Below are 17559 nucleotides of genomic sequence, written 5' to 3'. Positions count from 1 at the left end.
GCGACCCCCCCCCCCCCCCGGGGTCCCGACCTCCAGGTTGAGACACGCTGCTTTAGGACAAGGACAAGTTTTGAACTCGGTCGTGGTGCGACAGTCTGGATGCGACAGTCTAACTGCGGATTCCAATTCGCGGAAGCCCCGCCTCTCTTTGAGGCACGTGTGCCCGTGGCCGCCATCTTTGTGCCGGGCGGAAGTCCAGAGAAAGCGGAACGGCCTCTGCTTCCTAAAGAGGAGGAGGAGGCGGCTCGCACTTCCCTCTGAGCCCACTTCCGGCGGAGGAGGAGGAGGAGGCGGGGAAAGGAGGCCTTGATGGCGGCGGAAGAGAGGCGCCTTTCGGAGAGAGAGCAGGAAGAAGGTAACGCAGGGTGGCGTTGGGGCCTTCTTTCCCCTCTTTTCTCCCGGAAGGACCGGGGGAGTGTGGCGGGGAAGGCTCGGGCCTCATGGGAGGAAGAAGGGAAGGAAGGAAGGGGGGGCGGGGCGGCTGTTCTCTTTGTTGAATCTCCCTGGCTGTGGCGCCACAGGGAGGGAGGGGGGAGCCCGGCATGTGCGAGGCCGGAAGAGGCCCAGCGGGAGGGGCCTGGCCTCGGCACCGCCTCCCAGTTGGACGTGAGGCGGAGGAGGAGGAGAGCCGCCTGCCCGCAGGCCTGTCTCAAAGAGGCGGCTTCCCTCCCTTGTGGGTGAGAGGCGGCGGTTGCCTTGTGGGGAGGGAGGGAGGGAGGGGGGCTTCCTTCCTTCGAATCACAAAATCACAGAGTTGGAAGACACCCGGTCCAACCCCATTCTGCCAAGAAGCAGGACTTGTCGGGGGTGCATTCAGAGCACCCCCGACAGATGGCCATCCAGCCTCTGGTTAAAGAAGGAGCCTCCGCCACACTCCCTCCGGGGCAGAGAGTTCCACTGCTGAGTTCCACTCCTGTTCAACATCTTTATTAATGACTTAGATGAAGGGCTAGAAGGCAGGATCATCAAGTTTGCAGACGACACCAAATTGGGAGGGAGAGCCAATACTCCAGAGGACAGGAGCAGGATTCAAAACGATCTTGACAGATTAGAGAGATAAAGGGCCAAAACTAACACAATGAAGTTCAACAGGGACAAATGCAAGATACTCCACTTAGGCAGGAAAAACAAAATGCAAATCGTTTTTGGGGGACAATACCTGGCTCGAGAGCAGTACGTGTGAAAAAGATCTTGGAGTCCTCGTGGACAACAAGTTAAACATGAGCCAACAATGTGATGTGGCAGCAAAAAAAGCCAATGGGATTTTGGCCTGCATCAATAGGAGCATAGTGTCTAGATCTAGGGAAGTCATGCTCCCCATGCTCTATTCCGCTTTGGTTAGACCACACCTGGAATATTGTGTCCAATTCTGGGCACCACAATTCAAGAGAGATATTGACAAGCTGGAATGTGTCCAGAGGAGGGCGACTAAAATGATAAAGGGTCTGGAGAACAAGCCCTATGAGGAGCGGCTTAAGGAACTGGGCATGTTTAGCCTGAAGAAGAGAAGGCTGAGAGGAGATATGATAGCCATGTATAAATATGTGAGAGGAAGCCACAGGGAGGAGGTAGCAAGCTTGTTTTCTGCTTCGTTGGAGACTAGGACGCGGAACAATGGCTTCAAACTACAAGAGAGGAGATTCCATCTGAACATGAGGAAGAACTTCCTGACTGTGAGTGCCGTTCAGCAGTGGAACTCTCTGCCCCGGTGTGTGGTGGAGGCTCCTTCTTTGGAAGCTTTTAAACAGAGGCTGGATGGCCATCTGTCAGGGGTGATTTGAATGCAATACTCCTGCTTCTTGGCAGAATGGGGTTGGACTGGATGGCCCATGAGGTCTCTTCCAACTCTTTGATTCTATGATTGTATGAAAAGCTCTCTCCCACAGTCAGGAAATTCTTCCTCATGTTCAGATGGAATCTCCTTTCTTGTAGCTTGCAGCCATTGCTCCACTGCGTCCTAGTCTCCAGGGAAGCAGAAAACAAGCTTGCTCCCTCCTCCCTGTGACTTCCTCTCACATATTTATACATGGTTATCATATCTCCTCTCTGCCTTCTCCTCTTCAGGCTAAACATGCCCAGCTCTTTAAGCCGCTCCTCATAAGGCTTGTTCTCCAGACCCTTGATCCTTTGAGTTGCCTTCTTTCTCTGGGCACATTCTAGCTTGCCGATATCTCCCTTCAATTGTGGTGCCCAGAATTGGACACAATATTCCAGGTGTGGTCTGACCAAGGCAGAATAGAGCATGGGTAGCAGGACTTCCCTGGATCTAGACACTAGATTCCTCTTGATGCAGGCCAAAATCCCATTGGCTTTTTTTTTTTTTTTTTTTGCCACCACATCACATTCCTGGCTCATGTTTAACTTGTTGTCCACAAGGACTCCAAGATCTTTTCCACAGAGTGGAAAAAGAGTGCCAGGCCAAGAATTTGGGGCAGAGAGGCACAAAAAGATACAGCCACCCCCAGTAAGGCTGCCAGCCTGAAATGGCTGAGTCAATTGAAACATACCTTTCCAATGGCTAACTCTCTAAAAATGCCAATGTGAATTTTTTTTAGCAAGACTTGTTCAATTTGAGGCAATGATAAGATACAGGAGATTTAACAGCATCCCTTACAATGAATGTTGTATCTGCAGGGCACCTGAAATAGAGGGTATATTGGATTGTCAATTGGATCAGAAGGTGAGAGACTTCTGCCTTGGTCCGTGTATCAAACGGACAATGTATTGGGAATTCACCCTAGAACAACATATTTTATATGTGGCCAAGACCCAAAAATAACATATAAAACAGCTCTGTATTTAAGCAAAACAATACATCTGAGAACCACGTCTGTGGGGCTGATCAGGGTAAATGGCAGGGGTGATAAGGAAATAAAATGGATATGCTGTTTTATCACTTTTATCCTTTCTTGTCATATTTATTTACTGTATTGTTCGAAGTGTCTTATTGTAACTTATTGCATAGAGTGCAATCAAGTCTTTTCAAGCCTTGTTTTGTTTGAGATTGTGATATGGCCTAATTACTACGATTGGAGACAATCTTATTCTAAATAAAACTGATTTGGGAAAAGACACATAGATCTTTTCCACATGCACTGCTCTTGAGCCAGGCATCGTCCCCCATTCTGTCTCTTTCCATTTCATTTTTTTTTCTGACTAAGTGGAATATCTTGTATTTGTCATGGTTGAACTTCATTTTGTTAGTTTTGGCCCATTATCTCTCTAATCTGTTAAGATAGTCTTGAATTCTGCTCCTGTCTTCCATAATAATAATAATAATAATAATAATAATAATAATAATAACAACTTTATTTTTATACCCCATCAACCATCTCCCCAAGGGGACTAGGGGTGGCTTACAAGGGACAAGCCCAAAATTACAAGTAAATCACACAGGTAAAACATTTTAACCGATTAAAAACATCAGATAAAAATAAAATACAAACACAATTGTAAACAACATCAAAACAATATGGCTGAGAAAAAAGAACATCGCTGTGGTACAGACTCAGTGAGTGCAATACATTGTAACAGGAGTGCAAGGAAGTCCTTCCTCCAGACCCCAAGGGTCTCTCTTTCTCACTAGATCACCCCATCTCTGAGGAAGAGGGGCCCTGAGTGAGCAGTGCTCGCTGAATGTAGATGAACTAAGATTATGATAGAGGAAAATATGTCCATAATGGGGAAAAGAGAGTCCTTGATGTGGGGCAAAAAGGTTCAAAAATCATAAGAAGTGGCTTGGTGAGTCCACTGAGCCAGGATATGGAGCTTCTGCATCGCTGGGGCTGGAGCTTGTCCTTTTGTCCTCGGAGAACTATAATTCCTTCCAAAGACTGGAGCGAGGGTGACAGATCCATTCCCCGAAGGTCTCATGGGCCCCGGGGGGTCCTGGGGCTCCAAGAGGACGAAGAAGCGACGGCAGAAGCAGCACAGCAGCAGGAAGCTCAGTTTGACAATCGGCTGTTTCTCTGTAAATATATTCTCAAAAACAAAAAGGTTATTCCCAGAACGTAGGAGTTCGAAATAGAAAAACCAAGATAGCAGTTAGTGTTAGAATTGTGTTAGGAAAAATATGGCACCAAAATTGAGTTGTTTGGTTAACTCGCAGATACGGGGGCCTGAGGGATTTCCGTATCCACGGTTTAAAGAAACACAGATTCGGCTTCCCTGGGATGCCCGCAACCCAAAAAAGGGTAAATTCATGCATTAGATACCTTTGAGTCAAGAAACAGACACAATGTATCACTATGGAGAGGTGAAAGTTACAATTCAATTAGTCTTTATTAGGAGTTTTTCTGGGGCACATTTAATCAAAGTTGGCCCAACGGGGCATCCAGGAGCTGCGGAACTCTCTGCAGCTGATCAGATCAGCCGGAAAGCGGGGGCCTCGGGCGGATTCGATATCATAATGTTGCCTGCTTTGAGTCTCTTTGAGTCCCCTTTGGGCTTGGCCAAGTACCCACCATCCTGCACTTCTGCATACCTATCTCTGTTTATGTGGCCCAGGTGTAGAATTTGGCATTTGCCTTTGTTTTTCTCTCTTCATTTGTTCTAACTCAGCTTCCATACCTTTGTGGTGTTTTTTGTTGTTCATTCTTTCAATCGTCTCCGACTCTTCGTGACCTCATGGACCAGCCCACGCCAGAGCTCCCTGTCCGCTGTCACCACTCCCAGCTCCTTCAAGGTCAAGCCAGTCACTTCAAGGATGCCATCCATCCATCTTGCCCTTGGTCGGCCCCTCTTCCTTTTACCTTCTACTTTCCCCAACATAATTGTCTTCTCTAGGCTCTGCTTTGTGGTGTAGGTTTGTAAAAATGCAATCTGTCGGGGAAACTTTGTTCTATACCGTTATGAATTGCCATGTAAATATCTGATATGCAGGATGTATTTTCATTCACTGGACCACATTTGGCAAATACCCGATACACCCAAATGTGAATACTGGTGAGGTTGGGGGGGGGTGTTTGATTTTGTCCCTTGGGAGTTGTAGTTGCTGGGATTTATAGTTCACCTACAATCAGAGAGCACCTACAATCACCTACATGCAGAGAGCACTGTGGACTCAAACAATGATGGATCTGGACCAAACTTGGCATGAATACTCAATATGCCCAAATGTGAACACTGGTGGAGTGTAGGGAAAATAGACCTTGACATTTGAGAGTTGTAGTTGCTGGGATTTATAGTTCACCTGCAATCAGAGAGTATTATGAACTCCACCAACGATGGAATTGAACCAAACTTGGCACACAGAAGTCCCATGACCAACAGAAAATACTGGAAGGCTTTGATAGGCATTGACCTTGACTTTGGGAGTTGTAGCTCACCTACATGCAGAGAACACTGTGAACTGAAACAATGATGGATCTGGATGCAACTTGACACAAATACTCAATATGCAAAAATGAGAACGCTGGTGGAGTTTGGGGAAAATAGACCGTGACATTTTGGAGTTGTAGTTGCTGGGATTTATAGTTCACCTACAATCAGATAACATTCTGAATCCCACCAACAATAGAATTGGGCCAAACTTCTCACACTTTGTTTTCTGATGGTCTTTGGCAACCCCTCTGACACCTCCTCACAAACCCCCCAGGGGTCCCGACACCCAGGTTTAGAAACACAGATTTAGAGTGATCCATGACAGCTGATGTCTTATTGAATTGCAACAATTTGCATTTGTTCTACACGGAAGATGTGTCCCAGGACAGGGAAGCAGAGAACAACATTTTGGACCTTTGAGGTTTTCTCCAAAATTTATCCAGACAGAGGTTTGTCTCCCCAGCCTCTGTTTTTTCTCATGATTTCCTTTTGGTTGGCTAAATATTTAAGGCCACACTTTTATTTAATGTCGTGGGGAGGGTGGCAATTGAATTATCCACTCCCTCCCTTTTCCCTCTGTTTTGCTCATGGTCAGTAAGAGGTTTTTGGGGCATCTTCTGGGATAGAGACTGGATAGAGAGGATTCCGTTCTGCCCCAGGTTGGGATTTAATGGCTTAGGATATTTATGTATTTCGGACATTTGTATCCCAATCTATCTCAACCTCCGCAGAGGGACTCAGGGCGGCTACCAACCGGCATGCCATGGTGCCCACAATCAAAAGCATAAATATACAATTTAAATAAAAACAATATAAAAGAGTATAAAAACATTCAAACAGTCGCTGATTTAAGTCATCGTCCTAAAAGCAGTCTGTCAAGTCCATTAAAGCTGCCAGTTTGCCAGCAGGTCAGCCTAGTCTGCAAATGCCTGATCCTATAGCCAGGATTTCACTTGTTTCCGAAAGGTCAGGAGGGATGGAGCAGATCTAATTTCGCTTGGGAGGGAGTTCCACAGCTGAAGGGCCACCCTGTCCCTTGTCCCCACCAAACGCGATTGCGATCATGGGGGGACAACGAGCAGGGCCACCCCAGATGATCTTAGGGTCTGAGGTGGATCATAGTGGGAGAGACATTCGGACAAGTAAATTGGGCTAGAACCGTTCAGGGTTTCATAGGCCAAAGCCAGCACTTTGAATTGTGCCCGGAAGCTAATGGGCACCCAGTGGAGCTGGCACAGCGAGGGCGTTGGGCACTCCCTCTACCCCGGTCTGGTGAGCAACCTAGCTGCCGAGCGTTGGACTAGTTGGAGCTTCCGGGCAGTCTTCAGAGGCAACCCCATGTAGAGTGCGTTGCAGTAGTCTATTCAGGATGTAATCAGAGTGTGGACTACCGTGGCCAATACTGCAGACAGGTTCCTGCAGAGGCTCCTTCTTTGGAACAGAGGCTGGATGGCCATATGTCAGGGGTGCTTTGAATGCGATTTTCCTGCTTTGTGGCAGAATGGGGTTGGATTGGATGGTCCATGAGGTCTCTTCCAACTCAAAGATTCTATGATTCTAGGTGGAATCGCCTTTCTTTCCTGTAGTTTGAAGTCATTGTTCCACATCCTAGCCTCCAGGGCAGCAAAAAACAAGCTTGCTCCCTCCTCCCTAGGGCTTCCCTTCACTTATTTATACATGGCCCTCATGTCTCCACTCAGCCTTTTCTTCTGAAGGCTAAATATGCCTAGCTCTTTCAGGCACTCCTCATAGGGTTTGTTCTCCAGACCCTTGATCATTTGAGTCGCCCTCCTCTGGACACATTACAACTTGTCAACATCTCCTTTCAATTGTAGTGCCCAGAATTGGACATAGTATTTCAAGTGTGGTATGAGCAAAGGGAGCATGACTTCCCTGGATCTAGACACTAGATTCCTATTTATGCACACCAAAATCCCATTGGCTTTTTTTGCCACTGCAAGACATTCCTGGCTCATGTTCCCCTTTCTCCACACGAGGACTCCAATATCTTTTTCACACGAACTGGTCTTGAGCCAGGCATTGTCCTCCGTTCTGTCTCTGCATTTCATTTTTTCTGCCTAAGTGGAGTATCACTTTTTTTTTCGTGTCAGGAGCGACTTGCAAAATTGCAAGTCGCTTCTGGTGTGAGAGAATTGGTCATCTGCAAGGACGTTGCCCAAGGGTGCCCAGATGTTTTGATGTTTTACCATCCTTGTGAAAGGCTTCTCTCATGTCCCGTTTGCATGGGGAGCTGGAGCTGATAGAGGGAGCTCATCCTTGCTCTCCTCAGATTCAAACCTCCGACCTGTTTAACGCATTGCGCCACCGGGGGCTCTGTGGAGTATCATGAAATTCATAAAATAATTAATAAAGGAATCATTGCGTCTCTTAATATTTAACTTATCCTGGTAATTCATGTAAACCCATCATTCAGAGTGAATGACGCTCCATCTGTGGTCTGTCTGACTGTCTGCCTTATGCTTCTTTAGCCATGTTTAGTGTCAAGCCAACAAAATCAGTGTGACTCTTTAGTACTTTAGTCGAGTTACCTATCCGAATGTGTTTCCCCTTATGAACCTTCCAGGAATTTAAGATCATCTGGGGAAGCCCTGTTGTCGATCCCGCCTGCCTCACAGGCATGTTTGGTGGGGACGAGGGATGGGGCCTTCTCAGTGGTGGCCCCTCCCTCGGCTGTGGAACTCCCTTCCTGGGGATATTAGATCAGCCCCCTCATTCCTGACCTTTAGGAAAAGAGTGAAAACCTGGTTCTTTGAGCAAGCTTTTGGAACCTCATTGTAACCAGATAAACTCAGTCTTGTGAACGAATATGGAATGACTTAACAATGCAAATGGACATGGATTTAAACCCAGAAGTCATTGATTTTAATAGTTTTAAATTGTTTTATATGAATTTTAATATAGTGTGGCAAATAAAATAAAAATACTGGATGAAGATCCCTTTTTTTCTTTCATTCATCCTTCCATCATTTCTTTCTTTTCATCCTCCCTTCTTTTCTTCTTTTGTTCTGCTTCCATCCCTTATTGTTCATGAATCTATGATCACCTTTGCTGGTTTCTGTGTATGTCCTTGAGACTCTTCATACCTCCATTTCTTGGTATTTCCATTTTCAAAATGAGCCATGAAGGGAAAAGAGGATAATCTTGGAAATAAAGGAGGCTTGCAGCTTCATGATTAACCTTTTGCTTCTTTTTTCTTGACCAGGGAAATGAAAACCCCATGAAGTCACCTCTGGCATGAAAAGGCAATATCAATATATGGTGGATATTTAGGAATTTGGAAACCTAAGGGCAATAATGAAAGAAATCCTGTAGGAAGAAGAAATCCTCTCGGTACCAGTCTTGTGGAACTGACTGTTAACATGGAGGAGAAACCCTTTACAAGTCTTGAGTGTGGAAAGAGCTTCACTCAGAGTGGAAATCCACATTCACAGCAAAGGATGCCCACTGAGGAGAAACCCTATAAATGCCTGGAGTGTGGAATGAGCTTCACTAAGAGTGCCAGTCTACTTTCACATCGAAGGACTCACACTGGGGAGAAACCCTATACGTGCCTGGAGTGTGGAATGAGTTTCACTTGTAGTGGAAATCTACATAAACATCAAAGGACTCACACTGGGGAGAAACCCTATACATGCCTGGAGTGTGGCCAGAGCTTTACTGCGAGTGGAAGCCTACGTTCACATCAAAGGACTCACACTGGGGAAAAACCCTATACATGCTTAGAGTGTGGACAGAGCTTCACTCATCGTGCAGGTCTACGTTCACATCATAGGGTTCATACTGGGGAGAAACCCTATAAATGTCTGGAATGTGGACAGAGCTTCACTCAGAGTGGAACTCTACGTTCACATGAAAGGACTCACACTGGGGAGAAACCCTATAAATGCCAGGATTGTGGACAGAGCTTCACTGACAGTGCAAGGCTACGTTTACATCAAAGGACTCACACTGGAGAGAAACCCTATAAATGCCTGGAGTGCGGAAAGACCTTTGCTCGGATTGGAACTCTACATTCACATGAAAGAACTCACACGGGGGAGAAACCCTATACATGCTTGGAGTGTGGACAGAGCTTTGCTCGTAGTGGAAGTCTACATTCACATCAAAGGACTCACACCGGGGAGAAACCCTATACATGCCTGGAGTGTGGACAGAGTTTTACTCAGAATGCAGGTCTACGTTCACATCAAAGGACTCACACTGAGGAGAAACCCTATAAATGCCTGGAGTGTGTCCAGAGCTTCAGTGAGAGTGGAAGTCTATGTTCACACCACAAGAAACACATTGGGGAGAAACCCAATACATGCCTGGAAGGAATTTCTTAAATATGCTGGGTGGTCATCAAGAAAGAAAGTTTGAATGATTACTAAAATATATGAAAATTGCAGCAAGAATCCTGAATCCTCAGAGATGGAAGGAAGAAGTTATCCCAACTCAAGTTCACTGACTGATGAAGATCGGCAAACCAGCAGATATTAAGAAACTGGTGCTTCTGATTAAGGAGAAATATCTGATCACTTTCAAGGAACATTGGAACTTTAAAATCACTCTTTCATGACAACAATAGGGGCACATGTGAAGTGTAGGATTTATAAATTAGAATAGTGGTACCAAATAAATAAATAAATAATATAACAACAACAATAATAACCTTTATTAATACCTCATCACCATCTCCCCGAAGGGACTTGGGCGGCTCACAAAAGTACTCCAGAGTGCTGCATATAAAATAAATAGTAAAACAATAATACCCTAAAATTGTATTAACACCAGAATTGTCCGAATGGAGTAGAATAATCTATACACATAATGAAAGTGAAAATGTGTATGTGGTGGAGAGGTCCACTTAAACAGACAACCTCCCGCCTCCACAAACACCTACAACCCACAGTGCTGAAGAGTCACCCAAAGCCCTCCCTCCAAGGACATTGCAGGTTACATCAATTTCCATGAATATGTCTCCCACATCCTGCCAATGTCCTCCCCAAACACCATACTGCCCCACCACCCAAGGAGTGCTTTCATTTGGGGACAATTTCATCCTACAAGAAAGGAGATTCCATCTGAACATTAGGAAGAACTTCCTGACTGAGCGGTGTTCAGCAGTGGAACTCTCTGCCCTGGAGTGTGGTGGAGGCCCCTTCTTTTGAGGCTTTTAAACAAAGGCTGGATGGCCATCTGTTGGGGGTGTTTTGAATGCGATTTTCCTGCTTCTTGGCAGGGAGTTGGAGTGGATGGCCCATGAGGTCTCTTCCAACTCTTTGATTCTAGATGTTCTGTTTTTCCTCCAGAATGGACATCCCAGGGCTCCTTATTCTTTCCATTGCTATGGGATATACATTACTCTGCCCACTGCCTTTCCCTTAACCCTTTCCTGTGGCACACAGCTAATTGATCAGTAACTGAACAAGAGGTTTGGGGGGATTCACCATGATTTATAGGAGCTGTAGTTCGCCTACATCCAGAGAGCACTATGAACCCAACCAACAATGGATCTGGACCACACTTGGCACAGAGAATCCCCATGACCTAGTGAACATGGGGCTTCTGATCAACATCTTCATTAATTACTTTAGATGAAGGGTTAGAAGGCAGGATCATCAAGTTGGCAGACGACACCAAATTGGGAGGGATAGCCAATACTCCAGAAGACGAGCAGAATTCAAAGGGATCTTCACAGATTAGAGATATGATGGGCCAAAACTCATACAGTGAAGTTCAACAGGGACAAATGCAAGAGACTTCACTTAGGCAGAAAAAATTAAATGCGAAGAGACAGAATGAGGGATGATCATGCCTGGCTCCACAGCAGGATGCATGGAAAAGATCTAGGAGTCCTCGTGGGGAGGAAGGGGAACAGGAGCCAGGAATGCCATGCAGTGGCAAAGAAAGCCAATGGGATTTTGGCCTGCATCAAGAGGAGTCTAGTTCCTAGATCCAAGGAAGTCATGCTCCCCATGCTCTATTCTTCCTTGGTTAAACCATATCAGGAATACTGTGTCCAATTCTGGGCACCACAATTGAAGGGAGATGTTGACTCTAAACTGGAATGTGTCCAGAGGAGGATAACTCAAAGGATCAAGGGTCTGGAGAACAAGCCCTATGAGGAGCGGCTTAAAGAGCTGGGCATGTTGAGCCTTCATAAGATACATGTTCCAAAGCAAGAACATACTGGAAATCAGTACAAGAAGGCCAGAAAATGTTAAGATGAATATTCAGAGGAAACCAGAATATTTCCTACTAGGGATAACAGATGAAGATATCGAGCTAGACCAAAATACAGACATCCTGTTCACATACTTAACGAATGGTGTATGCGAGAAACTGGAAAGTGAAAGAGGTTCCATCTAAAGAAGAATGGCTAGGTAAGGCCAGCAAAATAAGAAACATGGACAAGCTGACCTATCTTAAAGGAAGACCCATAAAAAAAAGTTATTGGAAACTATTTGACGAATATCTGATCGAACATTAAGAGAGGATTACTATCTATCTACAAGGGAAGATGATCACAATAAAAACTAAGGACTGAAGAAGAAAGCAGAGTAAATTTGACTACAAGCAGGAGAGAAGCCAAAGATATAGAAAGGAACTGAGAGTTCTACCCCTACTTCAATTTATTTCTTGGAACACGTGGAGAATTAGAATGGGAAGTCAAGATGTTTCCTCCTCTTCCCACAACCTCACTTTCTCCCATGTGTGTGCCACCCCCCCCCCCCCCCCCCATGTAGACAAGTCCCCATTCCTTCCCCGTTCCTTCCCCTCCCCATCACCTATATTTTATCTGTAGAACCAGAAAAGCATTCAATAAAAATTACATAAAAAGAAGAGAAGGCTGAGAGGAGACTTTTATTTATTTATTTCATATCAAAAGCATTGCATAAATTAGTATAAAAACTGATAAAAATAGAAGGAGCACAAGCGGCTAAATATCTTTTGACCAAAAAACGGGAAATAGCAATGGCATTGTCTGTAGCCTCCAACAATTCTTCCTCTGTACATGAGGCAGGGCATAATGGACAAGCATACAGATGCAGAGTTGTCTGTTCTGCTCCACAGTTGCACAAGGTGTGGGGTTCTTTTAGGCAGTGCCATATTGCCAGGTTGTCTTTTGTTCTGCTCACTCCACTTCCGAGCCTGTTCAGGGGCTTCCAAGTTACCCATTCTTGGTTTACCCCGGAGGAAGACCCTCCATCGTGGGAGCCCATCCAGTTGGGATTTCCTAGTTGAGCTGCCCTTGCTGTTGCTGGGGGGAACGCCAAGAGGAGTGGTAGTTCTCATGAAGCTTTTCCTTGATTTGAGTCTACTGGGAGAAGGCTGGTAGCCATGTAGTGGGTGGCTTTCACAGTGTTCAACCTTATTTCTCTCACATTTAGCAGCAACTTCCCATTGCACATTGGGGGGGAGGGGGGCATGCCAGCTAGCCTGTAGAGTTTATCAACAGGTGTAGGTTTAAGACATCCTGTGAATATTCTGCATGTTTCATTCAATTCTATGTTCACCTGCTTTGCATAGGCAGACTTATTTATTTATTTATTTACAGTATTTACATACTCAAAGTTGTTTACACATAAATAATGTCAAGATTCAATGCCTAATGTTGGGCACTGATACGATGCCAATACAAATAAAAACCACAATTAAACATAAACCACAATTAAAACAATACATCAACAAGCATTAAAACAACAATAAAACAGTCGAATCGCCGTTCCAGTCAATGTCCCTCTAAAATGCTACATACATCTACTGTCCAAAGGCCTGGTGCCAGAACCATGATTTTAATTACTTTCTAAAAGCTATGAGGGAGGGAGTGGATCTTGCCTCATTTGGGAGTGTGTTCCATAGGCGGGGGCCACAGCCGAGAAGGCCCTGTCTCTCGTCCCTACCAGACGCATCTGTATTGTTGACGGGAGTGAGAGCAGGTCCTCCCCAGATGATCTTAGATTACGAGGTGGGATGTAGGGGTGGATGCGTTTGGACAAGTAAGCTGGGCCGGAACCGTATAGAGCTTTATAGGTCAAAACCAGCACTTTGAATTGGGCTGGGAGATGAACCGGCAGCCAGTGGAGCTGGCATAGTAGGGGGGGTGGGGTGGGGTGGTATGCTCCCTGTAGTTTTGGACTAGCTGAAGTTTCTGAACCATCTTCAAAGGCAGCCCCACGTAGAGCGCATTGCAGTAATCTATTTGGGATGTAATCAGAGCGTGGACCACCGTGGCCAGATCAGACTTCCCAAGGTACGGGCACAGCTAGTGCACGAGTTTTAACTGTGCAAAGGCTCCCCTTGGCCACCACCGAGACCTGGGGTTCCAGGGTCAGCAATAAATCCAGGATCACTCCCAAACTGCAAACCTGCGTGTTCAGGAGGAGTGTTACCCCATTAAACACAGGCTGTAACCCTATGCCCTGTTTGGTCTTTTGACTGACCAGGAGGACCTCTGTCTTGTCTGGATTCAGTTTCAATTTGTTAGCCCTCATCCAGTCCGACACAGCGGGGAAGCACCGGTTTAAGGTCTGAACAGCCTCCTTAGGTGGAAAAGAGTGACAGATTTGGACGTCATTTGGACGTCATCTGCGTACAGATAACAACCCGAAACTCCGGATGATCTCCCCCAGTGGCTTCATGTAGATGTTAAATAACATTGGGGACAGCACTGAACCCTGAGGGACTCCACAAGACAATGGTTGTGGAGTCGAACAGGTGTCACCCAGTAACACCTTCTGAGACTGACCCTCCAGGAAGGACTGAAGCCACTGCAGAGCAGTACCTCCAAGTCCCATTTCTGTGAGGCGTCCCAGAAGGATACCGTGGTCAATGGTATCGAAGGCCGCTGAGAGGTCCAGCAGAACCAACAGGGACACACTCCCCCTATCCAGCTCCCAGCAAATAAGGTGCTAAGTTATGCCATAAGAGCACCTGATAGCCTGCCATACAAGCATGGTAATGAATCATGCAAATGAGCAGGCTAGCAGTGGTGTAGATCTTCTTACCACAGTGGACTAACTTGAGGTTTCTTAGTTTTCTTGGAGTGAATGACTTTGACCACAATAAAGTTTGGTTTAGTAGGTTTAACTAACCACTCTGCTGAAGAGGTGTCTATGCTGTAAAGTGCATTTCCAAACTTAGAAATCCCAGACACAGAAGCAGGAGTTGCCTTTTGGTTTTTATTCGAGCTTAAGCAAGTATGGAAGTGCTGGGAGAACTGGACTTGGAGCTTGTTTCTGCTGTTGCTCAGCCGAGAAAAGCAGATCCTCTACTGGTGTATCAAAGAAGATATAGAAAGCAACTGAAGGGAATGAACCAGGTGAGCAATCAAGGAGGAAAAATAAGGTAACTCATCCCTGATGGAATCTGGGATGGAAAAGTCCTCCTCAAGAGTAGGAGAAATCTGCTCCTCATAGGAGTCAGAATCTACATCAGACTCATTGACTGGTTGCAGCTGAGAGGAAGCACCAGAATGAGCTTGGGAAAAAATCTTATTAAACCCCTGAAAATCAAAAGAAGGGACTCCAAATCCTTGAGAAGGAAAGGAGGGTGCAGATGGTACCTATTCAAAATAATACCAACCTACCTGTTGAGGCATGGACCAAGTGGCAGATGGGGCCCAAAAGACACAGTACTTACATTCTAAGCCATCACTGAAGCTCCCAGGTGGCAAGATGCAGAGGGAGGATGGTAGCCCACAGGCCCCTCCAAGGAGTTATACTCCATGGGCTGAGCCCCAAAGCCTTGGCTAGCCATCACTTGCACAGGTGGTGTGGCTGCCTTGAGCCTCCCTTCCCCTGAGAGGGACAAAAGCATGGCAGGGGTAAATGGGGCATGGAAAGCATGGGCAGTGTGAGCAAGCTGTCCTCCAAAAATAGAAACAGCTGAGAGGCTAGGCTGCAATCCAAAACAAAGTTATTGGCACCAAGCCGCAGAGGCATTTTGCTGGCACAAGCTCTACCACTTCCTGGCTCTGCAAAGGGTGTTAGGCTGCTTAAAAGTCTTCTTCCCTCCCACTTTCTGAGCAAGGTGAACAGAAGAAAAAGAAGGTAAGTTACTACACATTATCAAGGGCAAAAAAGCCTGCACCTCAGAGGATGCGGCACCTTGGAGGGAGGGAGTGGGTTCATCCTCCCAGTGGCAGGAAACACAAAGGGGGTGGGAGTTACCCTGGAGCAACTCTCCCCATAAGCCATACATTTCAAAGTTGAAGAAAATGAAATGCTGACCTGAATAGGATAAACAAAGGTCCCAGAACACAAGTTGGAATTGCAGTCTGTTAGAGTAGTCAAACTGGAGTCCTTGAGTCAAACCAATAGTAGTTTTAGGAGAGAACACCGAGTTGTTGCTGCTTTCGCGGACAAAAGGAACGAAGGCCTCAAGCCCCGCTGCCTGGCTTTATTACTGGAGTGGATGGGCAGGGCTGGAGTCCCCGATTTGGCAAAAGCTTTTCAATAAGGATCCGAATCAGTTGCGTGGACGCAGGAAATACCACAGGTGTAGATTTCACAGTGATCACGCTGAAGAAACTAGACATGCCTGGACTTCCTTTGCCACATGCACTCTAGCCACCTCTTCTTTTGTTTCATCACTACCAGCTCCTCAGTGAACCCCCGGTGGCGCAGTGGGTTAAAGCAGGTCGCAGGTTCGAATCCAGGGAGAGGCAGATGAGCTCCCTCTATCAGCTCCAGCTCCTCATGCGGGGACATGAGAGAAGCCTCCCACAAGGATGATAAAACATCAAAAATCATCCGGGCGTCCCCTGGGCAATGTCCTTGCAGACGGCCAATACTCTCACAACAGGAGCGGTTGCTCCTGACACGACAAAATAAAAGTGAACCAAGTAGCTGGTTTAGCTTGGTTACTTGAGAGGGGGCATTCTGGAGTGATCGTGTCTATAGCCCCGGTCATCTCCCTATCCCAGAGAGAGACCAGGGCCTTGGGAAAATCCACAAGAGCCGTCAGGAAACCATTTGGATCCATAAGTCTCCTGGGGGTGGACCATTTTAATGGGTCCACCACCCCTGCATAGGTAGGAAGGTGCAATAAGTCTAAACCTGATCAGGCGGTGGTCGGTCCATGGCAATGGAGCAATGGTCAGCTCCTCCACCCCGCCACCTTCTTCCCATCCCTGACAGAAAACCAGATCCAGCATGTGTCCAGCACTGTGGGTGGGACCCGATACTAATTGGGACAGGCCCATGGTTGCCACGGCAGCCATGAAGTCCTGTGCCGATCCTGACAGAGTGGTCTCAGAGTGCATATTGAAGTCCCCCAGCACAATAAGCCGTTGGGACTCCAACACCAGGCCTGAGACCACTTATGTCAAACAGGGCAGGTATACCCGGCAGTTGAGTAAGACAAGGCGAGGGCTTATGTTTATTAATTTTGGGTGTACACCCCATGTGCTGTCAGTAAGTTTCCACATGATGTTATTGCATGCAGCTACTTTGTGCTTGGTGTTCTTGCAGTGTGTCCTATATGTTAGTGTTCGGTCTAAAGGGACACTGAGATATTTAGGATGAAAGCAATGTTCAAGCTCTTGACCTTCCCAGGTGACTTTCAGTTTCCTGTTGGCTTCATGGTTGCGTAGGTAGAAAGCACACACTTGTGCCTTGGAAGGGTTAGGCTTCAGGTGGTTCTCTTTGAAGTCACTGGACAGAGCTTTCCGGTCCTTTCTGGAAGATCGCACCCAAAAGGTGTTACTGGGGGACTCCTGTTCAACCCCATAACCATTGTCTTGTGGGTTTCCTCAGGGTTCAATATTGTCTCCCATGTAACAACATCTACATGAAGCCGCTGGGGGAGATCATCTGGAGTTTCGGAGTGCACAGATGACGTCCAACTCTGTCACTCCTTCCCACCTGCTACTAAGGAGGCTGTCCAGGTCCTGAACCAGGCTTGGGAACTTGAGAGCCATGCTGCTTCTGTCCTGGATGAGGTAGAGAATAATAGTTTGCTATCAACCACTAAAGAGCAGAGCCTTTCAAGAGTATTCAGTTGTTAATGAATTAAGCAGATAGGTTTCTCATGGGCTGCTTCTAAGGCTGAGAGGGTGTGACGAGGCCAAGAGATCTGAGTCTCTTGGCCTAAGGGGCCAAGAGACTCGGGTCTGAGATTCTGTAACTGAGCAGGGATTTAATCTTTGGTCTCCAGAATCACAGTCGAAGTGCTGCATCATATGGTGTCAGGACTATAATGGCCATGACAATGGTATTACAGTTGGATGGA

The 17559-nt window shown here is 46.4% G+C and overlaps 2 protein-coding genes across 2 annotated transcripts in view; one reads left to right on the top strand and one right to left on the bottom strand.

Moving 5' to 3' along the window:
* The first annotated feature begins 249 nt into the window (after positions 1-249).
* LOC132763538 (oocyte zinc finger protein XlCOF6-like) lies at positions 250-12173 on the top strand. The gene is made up of 2 exons (XM_060757104.2): positions 250-355; positions 8546-12173. The coding sequence occupies exon 2, from the start codon at positions 8703-8705 to the stop codon at positions 9666-9668; it is 966 nt and encodes a 321-aa protein (XP_060613087.2). The 5' UTR covers positions 250-355; positions 8546-8702; the 3' UTR covers positions 9669-12173.
* Positions 12047-17559, bottom strand: part of LOC132763537 (erlin-1-like) — a 36389-nt gene continuing 30876 nt past the window's right edge. Inside the window, exon 11 of the mRNA XM_060757102.2 lies at positions 12047-17260. Within this exon, the coding sequence (XP_060613085.2) occupies positions 17138-17260 (123 nt within the window). The 3' untranslated portion in view covers positions 12047-17137. The remainder of the gene's footprint in view (positions 17261-17559) is intronic.

This window comes from Anolis sagrei, chromosome 11 (genome assembly GCF_037176765.1).
Source record: "Anolis sagrei isolate rAnoSag1 chromosome 11, rAnoSag1.mat, whole genome shotgun sequence".
Taxonomy (NCBI): Eukaryota; Metazoa; Chordata; class Lepidosauria; order Squamata; family Dactyloidae; genus Anolis; species Anolis sagrei.
Note: the sequence above shows the minus strand (reverse complement) of the source record. Positions and strands in the feature narration are given on the sequence as shown.